Source organism: Acipenser ruthenus, chromosome 5 (genome assembly GCF_902713425.1).
Source record: "Acipenser ruthenus chromosome 5, fAciRut3.2 maternal haplotype, whole genome shotgun sequence".
Taxonomy (NCBI): domain Eukaryota; kingdom Metazoa; phylum Chordata; class Actinopteri; order Acipenseriformes; family Acipenseridae; genus Acipenser; species Acipenser ruthenus.
Window position 1 is genome coordinate 71,082,452 of NC_081193.1, and position 17,973 is coordinate 71,100,424.

General features: G+C 39.9%; 1 protein-coding gene across 12 annotated transcripts in view; it reads right to left on the reverse strand.

Annotated features, from left to right (window-relative positions):
- Positions 1 to 17,973, reverse strand: part of LOC117402982 (EH domain-binding protein 1-like) — a 157,118-nt gene that overhangs the window by 28,703 nt on the left and 110,442 nt on the right. For all 12 annotated transcript variants that reach the window (XM_034004751.3, XM_034004754.3, XM_034004748.3 and 9 more), the window contains 2 exons: positions 14,398 to 14,495; positions 7,987 to 8,110 (listed from right to left, as the gene is read on the reverse strand). In XM_034004751.3, coding sequence (XP_033860642.3) covers positions 7,987 to 8,110; positions 14,398 to 14,495 — 222 coding nt within the window. The remainder of the gene's footprint in view (positions 1 to 7,986; positions 8,111 to 14,397; positions 14,496 to 17,973) is intronic.

Genomic DNA, 17,973 nt, shown 5'->3' on the forward strand with positions numbered 1-17,973 from the left:
TGAGCATGAGATATTACAGTAAGTCATGCGCACGAGATAGTAGCCTCCCATTTTAGTTTTTTACACCATGTACCTTTCTGTACATTATTATGCCACACATACATCAAATTTCTTTTCCACCATATCAAACACATGTTTTTGTGTCCTTCATAAACAAAAACAAAACCAAAATCCCCAAAAAGAAAGAAAAAAGCTTTAATGGTTATGACAGTTGTAAATATTTGAATACTTGGAAAAATACACTTAATAACTTGTCTCACTCCAGATGTGTTAATATTCCAACTACTCTAATGAGCTTTTCCAATTCAAATATAATTTTATGACAACATGAAAACAACCATAGTTCTGGTTTTAGACCTCACCTCACCTGCCCAGTAGTGACTACGCATGTTGTCTGAAGTGAACCCACCTACTGTACCATTTAAGCGGTGTGTGCTGGAAAGCCTTGTCAGAACATGGGTCAGGTAAGGGCTCAGTGGCAGCCTTACCTGACTATTTCCCATCTTTTTTGGAATTGTCAGCTCTTACCGTCAAGTAAAACACAGTTTTTGTGTGTTTAATAAACTAGTGATAGAGGGTACAAGTATAAGTTGAATTGATTTGTGATAGTTAAGTTTTCTTTTCTAATACTAATTATATTTTGTTTTATAAACTATTTGGGTCCAAAGAGAAAATCTAATTGATTGGGTATTGATGAGTTGTGCTACTTCCTTCATGTGATCTACTGTATCAAAACAGAGGCTGGGCATTGTGATACAGTCCATGTCCAAGAGCACCTCATAACTGTAGTCCACTAAATAGTTCTTGCATGATGAAAAAAATTGATTTACAGTTGGTATGAATATGTGCTCCTATTACATTAAAGTTTTGCCTTTAACAAAATAGTCCCTCACTATTAATCACTTTATCTTATCACACAAGAAGCCCATTGCAACTGTCAATTGTTCAGTGTTACATATCATATCATATTGTGATATGTATTGAATTGTGACTTTAGTGTGGCGTTACAAGCTTAAAATAAATACATAAATAAATAAAACAACTCTCTCTCTGCAGACAGAATGTGGGTAATTGGGCCAACTGTTTTTAATCTTTCTGGATATTAATTAAGGGCGTCAATTTACTGTAGCTTACATCCTTGGTAACGTATCAAGCCATCCCTAAATAGAAAAATAAACTTGCATATGATTTTTCCTGTTTAAAAAAATAAATAAATAAACAAACACACACACACACACACACACACACACACACACACACCTGTGAGAAAGGTATGTTAACCGGGGGAGCAGACTCTTTGCAAGCAGAATAATACATGAATGAATGAATAAATAAAGTTCTGTTTTCTTTCAATTTTTTTGTAGTTCCTTTAAAATATACAAGGATTTTAAAACTCTTTGAAGTTTTCATGGTTTATGCAGAACCGCAATAAATTGCACCCATTGGTGCTCACTGGTGTAAAACAACAGCAAACACTGCAGATCCCAAGTGGGGAAAAAACTCACCACAAGAAACTTTTACAATTTTCTTTGCATAACTTCCCCCACCTCCTCCATTAGCTGCTGTCTGCCATCTCCCCGGGTCGTGTGTTATAACAAATTTACCCAGTGTCATATTACACGCATTTCAAGAAGGCCGACAAGGTTATAATTGCATTTGCTTAATGAATTAATCTGATGTAATAATGGATGTGCTAACAACATTCGTTTCTAGCAGGCATCTGTCAGTGTTGCCAAGGACAATAACAGATGATTGGCTGCACCACTCTTTAAACTTTCTTGCAAAGGAAGTGACATAGTTCAAATTAATTGGGCTAGTTCATTTTCTGATCCTCACCACCACTTCCAAAACTAGATGAAGGTTTGCATTGGGAAATGATTAACAGTACAAATTCACCTACTTGCCAACAGTGTAATAAACTGAGTAGATGTTTCTGGTTTTGTGTGTCAGATCACCAAACTGATTACTGTTTGTAGGGAAAACACACCAATACAATAGCAAATTAACAACCACAAAAGTGCCAGAATAGCATGTTTTGCAAGTGAATATGACCATTACTGTCTATGCCAGTCATTACAGTTAATTGTTAAGCAAGTCTTAATCAGTTTGCATTTGAAAAGGCCTGTTAATTGACTGCATAGGTAAAATTCAATTATGTTGTTAGAACACAAATTGCAAACTAAATAATGATCAATTATGCTAAATATACAACACCCCTCAGCAAAGCACACATAGTACTTTTATTTCATCAGCAACAAAGAAAATAATTAGTTTTCTTTAACAAGACAAGATACAAAAAAATGGTTTTAAAAGTATAGACAATAATTTATTACATCTTGAATAAATACACTTATCTATTAAAAGGCAATTTGCAGTGTGTGACCTCAAGGACTTTTTTTTTTTTTTTAGAAAAAAAAATGTTACTTTAACTTGTAAATAAAAGTAAGTATATATCTATTAAATTCTATTTTTTAGCCTTGTTTTATTTAAAATCAATGTCAAATGCTTCTAGATGACAAGGCAATGACACCCTGGGATAGTTAAATAAAAGAAGGATTATAATAAGCATATGCATTGTTCCTTTTCAAAATGGTAATCTGCTATATCAATTGCTTCTACCATACAGCTTGTATGGATGTATAAACCAAAGTTCAAATCAACAATTTAAAATAATACAGGCTTAAGATAACCAAGAAAGCAATTGCACTGCTCCCTGTAATTGTGTCCAGTTACTAAAAATATATACATTTTAATCTAATGCTTTCTCCACCATTTTTTTCATCCAATACATTTTATCTCAAGATGCTCAGACAATGCCTAGAGGATCCCATCCCGCAATCTTCCTAAAAATCCCCTTTCATCCAACTGTTTAAGAATGTTTGAAAGCCTGACACCAAGCCAAAAACTGCTGCACTCTGGGGGAGGGGGAGTCCTTGCAGGTTAACTAATTAAATCGTTTTGCTTCTCCAACTTTTAACTGGCTTCTGATATTAATTAACAATGAAGCAGAAGCCAGAAGCAGAACCTCATCAGCACATTATATTATTGGACATAAAAAAGGAAAGGTAACTTGTTGAAAAGGGAATGCAATCTTTTAACACTTTATATTATAGATGCATATGGTATACAATAAACAAATACAAAGATTTAACTTGTTTTGCATGCAAAACTAAATGATCTTTTGTATAGTTTGTAGAGTAATACAATACAATACAATACGTTCTGCATTCAAAACAGGTTTGCCATTTCTCCAATTACAATCTACTGGTAATTCACCGATGTATGATTTCAAAAAGGAATGCAAAGTTGGTTTGCACAACTTCAAATCTCCACCTCCCATTCTTTCAGCTGGACACTGATGCTAAAAGGAATGTCAGAGGCAAGGGATTTAAATGAAGTCTGCAGAAAGCTTTTGATATTTAAGGGGAATGAGTTGCAGAGGCTAGAAGCCAAGGTACAAACCAGTAAGGCAGGGCAGAGTTTTTATCAAAACCTGAGTAGATTTGAATGCAAAAATGCAAACTAGTGTATTACTGATTGCAGCAGACATTAGAGACAGGCTCTGTCAGAATTCAGTAGGGTATTATGCTCCAAACACTTTTTCTTCTCATACTGCTGAAAGATTATACTGGTTATCCCATTAAAGTTGGTAAAATGCCATTCTTGTGTCTTTAAGCTCTAGCATAGGAGGTCAAGAAGTGTATGCTGCTTCTTACAAGGCTGGTGTGGATGTAATCTTCCCAAAGTTACAATAATTAATGTTAAGCTTCTTTAGCAATACGTTTCTGAAAGAACTTGCCTGATAATATACTTAAAGCTGTGCTAGCTGTTTGTGTTTCTAAGCAGGAAATGTTTTCCATGCTACTCACGTATTTGAGCTTAAATCTTTAGTTAAACTAGGGTGATGATGAGTGCTTTGGCTTATGAACAGAAGGAAGAATTTTAACTTATCAAAGCAAAAAAGGTTTAACGAAGGAATATTTAAATCTTAGGAAGTCAACGCGTATGCTACCAAAAGCTAAAAACAAAACAAAAGTAAAAAACATCCCAAACAAAACACAGAACAATGGACTGTTAATTAGCAAATAAAAGGGTAAACTAAGTTACACGAGTTGTGATCAGGTGCTGAATACCAATGTTGAACGAAATCCCTATTCATCTGGAAAATGTTGTGTGAAAGTGTATATACACTGAATACTAGCTGAAATTAAATTAAAACAAAAAAAAACAAAAAACAAACACACCCCCAATATCGGTTCATTAGATCTTCTTTAAAATTACAATGACTTGTTATTTGTGGTTACACAGTTGTGCACATTTTAATGTCAACAAAATAATTTCCATATTGAAAGAATAGCAAACAATTTAGTAGATATGAGTTAACTAAAAGGGCAGTCTGCAATGCCATGTGCAAATTAATAACGACATAAAAAAGAGGCTGTGTCACCATTGTAAACTAGAATAAAAAATATTTGTTAGTTTTTCTTAGATTTTTCCATAAAGCCAATGCAGCCATCAAGAATAAATCACTGTTATGTTCTTTGGTTATAGTGGCCCGCCTGTTTACTACATTAAGCCTTTGATATCCTCCTTTTGTGAATTTAGGTTTCTGAGTTGAACACAAAATAGGGATTAGTCAGCTATAAAACCTAAGTCTATCATATCTGTGTCAAGTGCATTTTTAAACATATGTTAATCTTAGCTAAAACTCATTCTTTTTTTTTAAAATCTCTTATCACTCATAGGTGGAAAAGCATAGTGCTATGCTAAACACAGCTATGTTGATAATTATATCCATTGTTACACTTTATGTAGTCATTTAAAAATATGTAATATTGTGTAGGACACAAGTTGATAATATCACTTCCATTGCTAAACTAGAAATTATTTTTCATTTCCCCTTTTCAGAGATATTGCTATATTCTCTACTTATAAATATTCTATATATACACACACATTTATTTTATTTTAATTTCCAGGTCTGGTCTAGTCTGCTACCCTGCTGCATCAGGCAATTAAAACACTGAGAAATGATCAAAAAGTGAGGACTAAATACTCGTTTATTTTCTGCAGCTTAAAAAGGTAGAGGAAAACAAGCTTTTTGATCACAAGGCTGGCATAAATTGCATGTCTGATGGCAAGAAAAGGATCGCAAAATAAGGAAGGAATTTACAGAATCAATCCACTATAATATTATGCCCGTGTAAAACAGTTAAGAAAATGTATTAAGACAGAAAAATCTAATAAAAATGTTCCTATGTAGAATCTTAATAAATGTATAAGCTGTTAATATTTTGAAGGACACTGCTCCCTCTGGTGAAGGAATAACAAGTTCATTAAGCAAGCACCACCTCTGGAATTAAACCTCCCCCCACGACTTCTCTTAGGAGTTTATTGGTTCAATTTTCATAACCATGAGCATCATTAAGGCAATGTAGTAATTAAGAGTTGTTAGAAAGAGAATTATCAAATTGCACGATAGAAAATTAAACTATTTACTGATTACATATTAATGGAGGACAACAATAGCAGTTGCCATAATCTTGGAAGGCAACCAAGGGATACATCTGTGTACTTAATTACCATAAACAATGGCTGCATAGAAATGGAGTTTTATGCACATTCCCTTCTGTAATGTGTCTGATATCAGAAGACACTTGACAATTCTTGTTCAATTATCTGTATTATTTAATGCGCTGTGAACTGCTCTGTGTAAATAAATTAACCGCCCCAATTACTTTGAATTCATCTAGGGACAACGTAATAGAAAATGTGGAGAATTCTATATACCTAATCTTAAAACCTCTGCAGCCTTGTCTCTGTTTGAGCCAAAATCACACAAAAACAGGTGAGGGCCCATCTACTTCCAACAGTTTAAATGCCTCAGATCTTCTCTTCCACATTTCCCAGAACAAAAATGGCACACTGCATTTTGACTGATAATCTACTGTGCTTTGACACTGCTGCCAAAGAAGTTATTATTTATTATTATTATTTTGTTTTATTTTAAAATCTGCAAAGACTTTTCAATGAATGTCTAGTTTAGTTGAATATTAAAACTATAATTTTACTTTTTGTGAGGGTGCAATAAGGCTGTCACTTTCGTAGTCACTAGACACTAAAGGACTTGCTTGGTCTTCATGCCAGAACTATACCTATTTCAGCAATTACCAGAATGCTTTTATTTTTTTTATTTTGTATACCTGGCAGTTGTGTCAGAAGGATTATTGCATGTACAATTGAATAACACCTTGTTAGTTAGTGCGCTGCACATGATTAATATTCAACTTTGAAGTCCTGTAAATTATTATTAACCCATTTAATTTTAATACATGTGTGGTCTATTCAACATCAGCATTTCCCTTTAATTTCATGATATTTAAAAAAAATAAAATAATAATAAATAAATAATTATATATATATATAATCAAGTGTTTAACAGGTGCACTGCTGTTTCAGAAGTATCAACACTAGTAAGGCATCCTCAGGGGGTGTGATGCATTCCATTCAGAGGATCAGCGTTTTATATGTAAAAATGTCATTTCTTCTTAAGTATAACAATGCAGTAAACTAATGAAGACTCTATCTATCTATCTATCGTGGACAAAAAAATGGAAACGCCTGGGTAAATGAGGGACACCAAGTATATTGAAAGCAAGGGCTTCCACACAGGTGTGGCTCATGCGTTAATTAAGCAAATAACATCCCAGCATGCTTAGGGTCATGTATAAAAATTCTGGACAGGCCTGGTTGCCTATACTTATGGCTAGCATGGCTGCAAGAGGAGACCTCAGTGACTTTGAAAGAGGGGTGATTGTTGGGGTACGTGTGGCAGGAGTTCAAGTGTGACAGCTCAAGTTGCTGATGTTTCACAAGCAACAGTGTCTAAGGTTATGTCGGCATGGAACGCCGAGGGAAAGACATCATCAGCAAAGAGCAACAGTGGGCGGAAGCGCATACTCCAGGATCATGATATCCATGCATTCATTCGAAGTGCAAAGCAAAACAGGTGAGCAACTGCAGATCAATTGACTGCAAATTTCAACCTGGGGCGCGAGCAGCCAGTTTCATCAAAAACGGTCCGCCGAGAACTCCACAGAGCGGAATACCATAGTGGCCCATCGATGTTTCCATTTTTTTGTCCACTATATATATATATATATATATATATATATATATATATATATATATATATATATATATAAGCTCAAAGAGCCAGCTGCCCAACGTTTCGATATGTTGTACATATCTTTCTCAAGGAAGCCTGTGTTTGAATCAAAACATTGGAGGTATTTATAGGTTTTTGACGGCATGACAACTACTTGTTATTGTTTACATTCAAATCCATGATTTATCCTTACATGATGTAATGGTGTTCTATATATTGTGACATCATCTCTACTTCTATCTTCTATCTGTATTAATTCTAATTAACATTACTTTATATATATATATATATGCACAAGTAAATAATAAAAAAAATGTAATGGTGTCATATAAATAAATATTGACTTTTCAGACCTACTCTTCTGAAAAATAATTGTTAAAGTATCAGTAACAGGATACTATTCTGAAATTTCAGTGATTTAGTCAATGGATCCTTTCCCTTGTACTGTGCTCTGTTTCATGTGCTACATGGCCTTAGCTGGCCAAATCTTTTCCCCACTGAATCAGTAGAATAGTGAAGATCTCCCTTTTTTTTTGCCGCAGCATATCAATGAGGCACAGATATGTATTGCAGCTCTGCATGGATGAGCACACTGTTCAACAGTGCTGGCTCCCACGGTATCAGGGCCAGTTATCACTTCCCATGAAGGCACTCTTATCACCGGGGCCCAGAGAGGTTGCTGCGAATCACAGCCTTTTCATTTTCCAGGCAGTTCTGCTGAACATTCAGGCTTCAAAGATTCACACTTCCAAAACTCTATAAGAGTTTGTGAACGCTCAATTTGCAAGACCTGTTTACAGTGTAATTGGGCAGCGTACCTGTGTCCATGAGATAGCGGAGGCGCTTCTCCACCAGCGCGGCCCGGGTGTCAATTTGCTTTTGCTCACTCTCCAGTGCTGCCAATTCTCCAACTACATACTGACTGGTGTCTTTGAACCCTTTCTGTAACGCAGAACAGACAAGAAGAAAACATGAAGTACAAGTCACATTTTTAGACAACTATTTCCGCTTTTTTTTTTTTTTTTAACTAATAACTGTTTGCAAACTAACAGCTTGTTTTAATTTATAAAGCTGCTTATTCTACATTTTTTTGTATGTCACACATTAAGTACATTTCTTAATTAATTGAGGCTGAATATTAGTCTGCTGCAGGAAATCTCAAAACTATAGTCTTTTGATTTCTATATTTATATTCCTAAGTAAATGGTGTAAAAAAAAAAAAAAAAATCTTACTACTTAAAAATACAAAACAAGATCAGTTACTTTTGGTTTGTATACAATCAAAGTAATTGAAATAAACAGAACACTTGCAGTGATTATTAATAAAACATAACATTTATGCTTTAGAAAACTGTAGAACATTTAAAAATTTAGACCTTTAAAAGGGATTTACATGCATTATTGAATATGAAAAAATTAGAGTCAACTCAAAGGTGTGCTCACTGAAAACTTGCCCTTCAAAATGTTAGGTTATTATCATAACCCTGGTTCCCTGAAATAGAAATGTAACCATTACCGCATTGGGTATTTACCTCCTATAGACCCGGAAACCAGAATAAAATATATCAAAGCTGCACGATCCTGTGACGCAGTCATGGCCCGTCCCCGAGGACATAAAAAACTACGGTCACAGACATCATCTTCATTTTTCCTTCAAGTCTGCTGCAATCATGGACGCAGTGACCTTGAAGGTTAATGGTTACATTTCTATTTCAGGGAACCAGGGTTATTATAATAACCTAACGTTCCCTATCAAGTATGAAATGTAACCATTACCACATGGGTGAGTGTACCAAAGTCGTCACAAGGGCAATATTGCAGAATGACTGGAATGCTAACCCAAGAGGCTGCCTTGTGCGTTATCATATGGAACCCCAGTAACAAGGGCTAAGAAACTGAGGGAGAAGCTCACCTCTATGCCTGTTTTTGTAAGGGTCGACTGAGAAGGCGCCTTTAACACTCTAGTTCCAAAACCAGGGTTGTTGGGATCCATGACATTAAGTCTGTAGAACCTAGTAAAGGTATGGGGAGTAGCCCACACCGCTGCATTGCAAATTTCTCCAACAGATGCACCCTGGAATAAAGCCCACGGAGTTGCAATGCCCCTGGTGGAATGGGCAGCAAGCTTTTCTGGAGGGGGCAAGTTGGCTCGCTCAAAAAATTGCCCTGCCAGGAAGTGAGCTTCTGGGGAGACCAAGTCAATTCTGACACGGCAAGCTGAAATGGCTGACATATAGACCTTTAATGTAGAGAGGGATTTCCCCTTGTCAAACAGGTCCTGCCAAAATTGCAGTATTACTGCCATGGGACAAGTCGTGGGGTCAAACCTACGATGCAGACACCACGTCTGAAAACGCCCCACTTGTACCTGTACTGGGAACATGTGGATGCTGCTCTGGCATTTTGTAGGGTGTCAATAACCTTATTGGACAGACCCAGAAGGCTCAAATGCAGCCGTTCAGGTGCCAGACCCAGAGCTGCAGGCTGCCATAAGGTCCCCCGTGCCTGACTGAGCAGGTTGTGGCGCTTGGGCAGTCTCCACGGCTGGCCGCTCTGCAGCTGCATCAGGGTTGAAAACCAGAGTCTCCTGGGCCAATAAGGGGCTACTAGGAGCAACTTGGCCCAGTTCTGCCTGATTTTCTCCAGACACAGCGTGAGCAGGGCAAGAGGTGGGAAGGCATAGTTGTCTCTGCCACTGGTGTGCCAAGGCATCTACTGCCAGCGGGTCCCCACCTTTTATAGAGAACCAGAGGGGACAATGGGTTGGGTTGACAATGGGTTGATTCCTGGGAGGTTAAGCTTCCACCGAGACACTGGAAACTTTCCTTGAGAGGTCCGCCACCCAGTTTGTCACCCCAGGCATATGTACTGCCTGCAGTGAGAGGAGGTTATTGAATGCCCAGAGTAAAAGCTTGCGGGCCATGCGATGGAGATTGGGTGACCTGAGGCCGCCCTGGTGGTTGATGTCTGTACGGACAACTACATTTGTCCTTTGAACCTCCTGCAAACAAATGCTGCAAGGCCAGGTAAATTGCCTGCAGCTCCAAAACATTGTGGCGACCCTGCCAAGGGGGGTTCTCACACACCTTGCACACCCCTGCCATTCCACGCAGCGTCCCAATCCAGCCCGGATGCGTCCGTGGTGACGACCTGCCTTCTGGTGACACTGCCCAGTGCTACGCCGAGGCGCAGATGGGCCGGCTGTTTCCACCAGGAGAGTGCATTTAGACAGTGATGAGACACTGTCAACAGGCGGTCGCGGTTCAACACGGGCTGAAAAACCCTGCTGTGGAACCAGGCCAGCAGAGGGCGCATGCGTAGGAGACCCAAAAGGTAGGGTCCGAGAAGCTGCTGCCATCAAGCCCAGAAGTTTCTGGAACGTTACTACCATAAGCACTGTTGAGCTGAAATAGCTCTAAACAGGCGGCTATTCTCTGCACTCTGCCATACGACAGTGGACAGCATGGACCTAGAGTCCAAACACACTCCTAGATATGCTGAGAAGGTGTGAGCTGGCTCTTCACATGATTCACCATAAGGCCCAACCATTGAAGGTGGTCAGTGACAAGTTTGGTGTGGGCCTCTGTCTGTGCTGGAGACTGGGCACAAATGAGCACTCAATGGGGACAGGAGAGCTTCCGTGCACTTCGAGAAGGCACAGGGACCTAGAGAGAGGCCAAATGGCAAGACTCAGAATTCGTACGCTGTTCCTTGAAAAGCGAACCACAGGTACTTCTCCTGTGCGTTCGTTTTATGGGGATGTGGAAATGGGCATCTTGAGGTCCACCGTGGTGAACCAGTCGCCCTGCCTGATTGACTGCAACAGCTATTGCATCGTCAACATTTTGAACCTCCTTCGACACATCCCGCTTGGGCACTAGGAAGTACCTGGAGTATAACCCTGTCTCCAACTGGAGGGGGTCTATCATGCGAATAGCCCATTTTTGCAGCTACCTCCTGAGACACCATGGCAGTGTCCTGCGGGTCGCTTTGGAAGCAAGCTCACCAGCTCCTTTGTAGATTCCCGCATGCAGTGAGAGCACTGCAGAATCTCGTCCACCACAGGACCAAACGTATGCCCTGGTTTAATAGGGCTACCCAACAGCGGTGCTTTGTCCCAGTCAGGCATGTGTGCCTAGGAAAGCCAAAGCTGCCTACGTGCAGCTATCGGAGCAGCCAGGTTCCTGCCTACAGCCTGCCCCTTCAGTTTTGAGCAGGTTCTTATTAACCAGATGCAGCTCATCCAGCTATTCTGGTGAGGGCCTGTGACCGTCAGAGAGGGACCCCAGGAAACAGGTCTGGTAGGCTACCAGAATGCTATTATAGTTGCCCAGCCATGTGATGAACACACTGGCTGAATAGGCACGCTTCAGGATCACATCAGAGACCCACCACTGCTTTGTTGGGACAGATAGCGTCCTTGAACAGGCGCGCTAAATTAGATGTCCTTACCAAAGTGGCAATTGAGGCCTCCACCGTCAGAAATTGGGCCAGGCCCAGCTATATAGGGTGTCCATCGACCAGGAAACATCAGGAACTGTATCCAGATGATCTCAAGAAGACTGGATTTCAAAAAGATAACCCGGGTGCACGGGGGGTGGGCATGGAGAGATTATAGGCTCAAAGATGGACTGCCTTGTCTCACCTTGTATAGGCCAGGGCACTTGCAACACTACAGTGACCCTCTTAAATCAGCAGTAGAAGCTCTGCCGACAGGGAGAGCTTAACTGCAGGGGATGGGCTATCTGACTCCATGTCCTCAGACAGGAATGCCATCTCCTGTTCACCCCCCTCATCATAGGCAGCGATGGACAGCATGTCTTCCTGTTGCCAATCTGTGCTCGTTGCCCCCTGGGGCCCCAGGAGGACTGACTGAGCAGGCGGCGCCGAATGTTCACGCAGTAACTCTCCGAGCACTGTTCCTTGGTGGGAAACAGCTGCCCAGAGCATTGCCATCTGCTCTGAGTCTGCTGTTCGCTTGGAACGGCAACTACTTCTTCCTCGGGGGAGAAGAAGAAAGAGAGGCAGAGGAGGATGAGGAAGACAGTGAGGACGGCTTCCTGCGTGATTGACTGCAACAGCTATTGCATCGTCAACATTTTGAACCTCCTTCGACACATCCCGCTTGGGCACTAGGAAGTACCTGGAGTATAACCCTGTCTCCAACTGGAGGGGGTCTATCATGCGAATAGCCCATTTTTGCAGCTACCTCCTGAGACACCATGGCAGTGTCCTGCGGGTCGCTTTGGAAGCAAGCTCACCAGCTCCTTTGTAGATTCCCGCATGCAGTGAGAGCACTGCAGAATCTCGTCTGCCTTGTCTCACCTTGTATAGGCCAGGGCACTTGCAACACTGCAGTGACCCTCTTAAATCAGCAGTAGAAGCTCTGCCGACAGGGAGAGCTTAACTGCAGGGGATGGGCTATCTGACTCCATGTCCTCAGACAGGAATGCCATCTCCTGTTCACCCCCCTCATCATAGGCAGCGATGGACAGCATGTCTTCCTGTTGCCAATCTGTGCTCGTTGCCCCCTGGGGCCCCAGGAGGACTGACTGAGCAGGCGGCGCCGAATGTTCACGCAGTAACTCTCCGAGCACCGTTCCTTGGTGGGAAACAGCTGCCCAGAGCATTGCCATCTGCTCTGAGTCTGCTGTTCGCTTGGAACGGCAACTACTTCTTCCTCGGGGGAGAAGAAGAAAGAGAGGCAGAGGAGGATGAGGAAGACAGTGAGGACGGCTTCCTGCGTGGGCTACTTTCCCGGGTGCGTTATCCAATCTCCCTTGGCACAGAGCCACGGGATGAGGACACAACCACCTCTCTACCAGAGGGTGAAGAGCGCTGTGCAGGAGTGAGGGACACAGAGCGCTCTGTAGAGCTGCGGGGGAGATGTTTCTTCAGTGTGCGCTTAGAGAAATGTGCACAAAACTCAGAGACGGTGGTTCACTGGTGGCTCCTTGGCGTGCTCTGGCCCGAGGCAGGAAGAGCATTGTCCTCAACAGGCAGACTGGCCTTGCATGCCTCGCAGGGATAAAAGATTATTCTCAATATCACATATATTTTGTGTAAAACAGAAAAAGTAGCAAGTACTTATCTGAACTAGGCTCTCCTGTTTCAGGTCAGTCTTAAAGGAAAAATGGCACTGAGGTATGTGAGCGTAGTAAGTTTATCTCCTTGGAGGCAGGCCATGACTGCGTCACAGGCTTGTCAAGCAGCTTTGATATAAATTATTCAGGTTTCTGGGTTTTTAGGAGGCAAATACCCATGCGGTAATGGTTACATTTCGAACTTGAAAGGGAACTTCCAGTTCCCACATCCAGACACTGAGCAGAACTTGCTTCTTTAATTCTCATAATATCACATTTTGACTTTACTATACTACTGAACTGCTCTTAGAAAAATAAAAAATTAAGATAATGGAGGCAATTGAAAAATCTCTCTCTCTCTCTCTCTCTCTCTCTCTCTCTCTCTCTCTCTCAAACATATTTATCTAAATTCAGACCTAAGGATACTTTGTTTAAAAAAAATGCTGCATTTTGTGCTGATGCATCTTTTTTTTTTTATGAGAAAATCTTAAGTTTCAGCTAGCACTTTTTCTGCATCATTCCTTCAGCTGTCCATCAAATGCAGCTTCCTCCCTGCGGTCTATCAAATATTTCCCTCACAAATCAATTTTACACATGATCAGACCATTCCCCCACTGAGCAGAACCTCCCCGTTAATTAAGTGAAGAAATTACCATATATATTATATTAATGCAAACATCATTCAGCTAGTAATTCACGGCTGATATGGATAATGGAAAGGTTGAACACCCATTAACCCAAGCCAACAAAACGGGTTGGCTGAGAAATTCTAGCAGGTCTCCTGTGACTTCTTCCCTGCTTTCCAGTATCTGCTATTGTAATAATTAAAATCTTCGTGCTGAGATCAATACTGGAATCTCTTTATGGGAAGTGCCCTGATAGAAATGTCTCAAGGAAACCGGGGCTGTGCACTTCTTATATATTAAAAAAAAAAAAAAAAAAAATTATCTGACAATTATCACCACACTGCAAACTAATTCAGATGTGCACCCTCTTAGGCTTTGAATACATTGGAGATTTACATCATAAAAAACCAACATCTTTATAAAAAAAAAATAATAAAAAATGTTTAAAAGGATTACTTCCATATATGGAGAAAGCATGATCAGCAATCTCGAAAAAAAATAAATGAAATGTGTTAAGTACTTCATCTTCAGATGGCTTCTGCTCAGTTTCAGTTATTGGCACCCTCTCCTCATTTGCTTTCTTTGAATCTTCTTGTACAGATCTTTGCTTTTTTACTTCTGAAAAAGAAAGGATATAAAAAGATATTTTAAATAGCTTTATTATAAATTCACACCTTGTGCATAATCTAAAATAAGAGAGACCAGACTAAAAGCATTTTATTTTTTTAACATCCGGACAGCTAAACAGTGTCTCTAATTCTCTGCATACACAAGGACTTTCGATTAGCAGACTAACTATATTTCCGGTATGTTAATCAAATTTGGCTGCAATTTTAAATGCAATTCACATTTAGAAACAATTTCATTATTAAACAGACAAATCAGCCCCCCAACTCTTGCTAACTTGTGTTGCTAAATCTCATTTGAAAGTGAAACTTTCAGGACATTACAATTGAACTCCAATACCAATAACTGAATGTTCAGAACAGGACAAGATGCAGTTGTCATGCTTATAAAATGTTTATGTAAATCTTTCCAATGAAAACCAACATAGTCTGGCCCCTCAAAGTCATAAGTAGTTTCACTGCCAGATATGAGTGCATGGCTAGTGGAAATGCAACAGTGCTACTTTATTATAATGGCCAGCTGGCTTATACGCAGAAACAAAATAATTTATCTTAAGTTATCTGTACAGAAACTTGTCAGAAGAACATTAGATGGGATGTCCGTCTACGGTTCCCTCCAACAATAATTGCATTTCACCTGCAGTGTAAAAAAAAACTAAATAAACCTAGGCTGTTTATGTGAATTGTAAACAGTTACTTATTTAAACTGTATGTGTGCACCCAGGAGTGGTTCAAACTGTCAGGTTTTGTCTATGAAAAAGACAAGGCAATTGTAACTTATTGAAGATCCATTTTATAGCTAGGGTAAAATCAAAGGCAGGTTTTCAAAGCAGAGTAAAACAAGGCTAACAGTTTATAAATGTAACAACAAAATTTAGTTGTGGGAAAGAAATGTAATTATTATTGTGAACAGTATTGTTCTTATTTTTCTCCCCCTCAAAATAACTTCATTACTCTGAAAATGTATCTTTGCACTTGATTCAGGATTAATAAATCACCTCTGCCAACGGGAGGCCGAGTACAGTAAACATGCCACCATCAGATGCAGAAGTTACGCCAGGTCCCTGATGTGAAGCGCACAATGGAGTGAAGGGGGACAGTTGTAATTGCATTTGAAGTGAAATTAATTGTTTCCATTCATGTAACAACAGGGGGTGGAGTTGAAGTTGGATTCGAAGGAAGAGTAAACACAACATGCTGGGAAAGATCATCCAATGGTGGACATACAGAGCCTGCCAGCAATGTCAAACAAAGTTGTTAAAACTGGCTCACAACTATGGTTAAAAGCAAGTTACTACCTAGTAAATTAAAAAAAAAAAAAAATCAAATGCAATTTTGTGTATTCAATTCCCTTGGTGCACATACTGTCTATTCAGAGTGTGCTGGTTGAATCTGAAGCCAATCAACAATTTCTGGCTTACACTTATAACTGAAAACTCGTATTAAATAAATGACAGAAGGATTTCAAGATATGCATAGCATATGAGAAACAAACCAATACATAAAACAGATGCCACTAATAATTAACAATGAGCTGTAATAACTGGCTACATGCAAGGGGCTTGTACGAGTACACACCCCATTTCCCACTTCAAGGATGTCTGAAGCACTCATTTAATGTTCAGTCAAACAGAAAATTTGTTTGCCCTCTAGTAGCCTGCTGGGCTACCAGCTGAACAAAGTGAAAAGCCACAACACTGCGTTACCATTTACTGAGGCAGAGGCTCCTCACTCCAGTAGGCACATGCTCTGGCCTTTTATATCTGAAGGTCATGAATCTTACTCCTACTCTTACATTTTAATTTACTTATGCAGTGCTTTGCCAACATGGTCTCAATACACCGTAAAATGTATAAACATTACAGAATCAGTAGAATCTGTATACTACACACACACACACACACACACACAACAGAAAAAAAGATATGAGAAATGTAGAGCGTATATTGGGTTGAATTATTTTTTTACTTTCTCTCACTAAGTTGTGTTGCAAATGCCCTTTCATTGGGATATAACATGCGCCATTACAGAAAGTGTGATGACAGCATCATATTTTTACATTAAGGTTTTGAAATTTAGAACAACCAGGCAGTGAAAAACAGAGAAACAAAGCAGCACATGAAAAAAGAAAAATCAGTATCAGACTAGTGGTAACTTGCCACTAGTTTATAAGACAGACATAACAGAACAGAAAACATGGGCTTGCCATTAGTCTGATATTGCTGACTTCACAGTGTAACAAAACATACCAAACAGACCCTGAATAAAAAGTAATTAAGAGATTATTCCACAGATTGTGCAGACGATTGCATACAATGCAGTAATGTAGTGAGTTTTCAGTTCTCTATTGTGCATAGGCCTTGTGATTGTTGTGTTGATGCCATGCAAGCAGCTGTGCCTTTCTTACCCCTCCCAGCAGGAGCCACTGTGGGAGGAATCTAAAGGGAATGCATAGCGAAGGGAGCAATGTGCTTCCACACCCAGATATTTTATGAAACATTTTTTATAATGTGTGTGTGTATATATATATACAGTGCCTTGCAAAAGTATTCAGACCCCTGACCAATTCTCTCATATTACTGAATTACAAATGGTACATTGAAATTTCGTTCTGTTTGATATTTTATTTAAAAACACTGAAACTCAAAATCAATTATTGTAAGGTGACATTGGTTTTATGTTGGGAAATATTTTTAAGAAAAATAAAAAACTGAAATATCTTGCTTGCATAAGTATTCAACCCCTGTGCTGTGGAAGCTCCCAGTTTACACCGATGAAAGAAATTGCCCTAACGAGGACACAATTAAAGTTGCTGTCACATTTTCTGAATAAAAACCCCACTGTTGAAGGATCATTGGTCAGGCTGTGAATCTGAAGGAAAATGAAGACCAAACAGCATTCTGCAGAAGTTAGAGATAAAGTAATACAAATGAATAGATTAGGGAAAGGGTACAAAATAATAACCAAGTGTTTGGATATCCCAGTGAGAACAGTTGGATCAGTAATCAGGAAGTGGAAGCTGCATCACACCACCCAGGCACTGCCAAGAAAAGGCCGTCCCTCAAAACTCAGCGCTCAAACAAGAAGGAGACTTGTGAGAGAAGCCACAGAGATGCCAACAATCACTTTGAAGGAGCTACAGAGTTCAGTGGCTGGGAGTGGAGTAATGGTGCACCAGTCAACCATATCAAGAGCTCTGCATAACACTGGCCTGTAAGGGAGGGTGGCAAGAAAGAAGCCGTTACTAAAAAAGTACCATCTGAAAGCACGTCTGGAGTTTGCCAGAAAGCATGAGAGTGACCCAGCTGCGATGTGGGAAAAGGTTTTGTAGTCAGATGAGACCAAGATAGAGCTTTTTGGCCAAAACTCAAAGCGCTATGTGTGGCGCAAACTTAACACTGCCCATGCCTCAAGACACACCATCCCTACAGTGAAGTATGGTGGTGGCAGCATCATGCTGTGGGGATGCT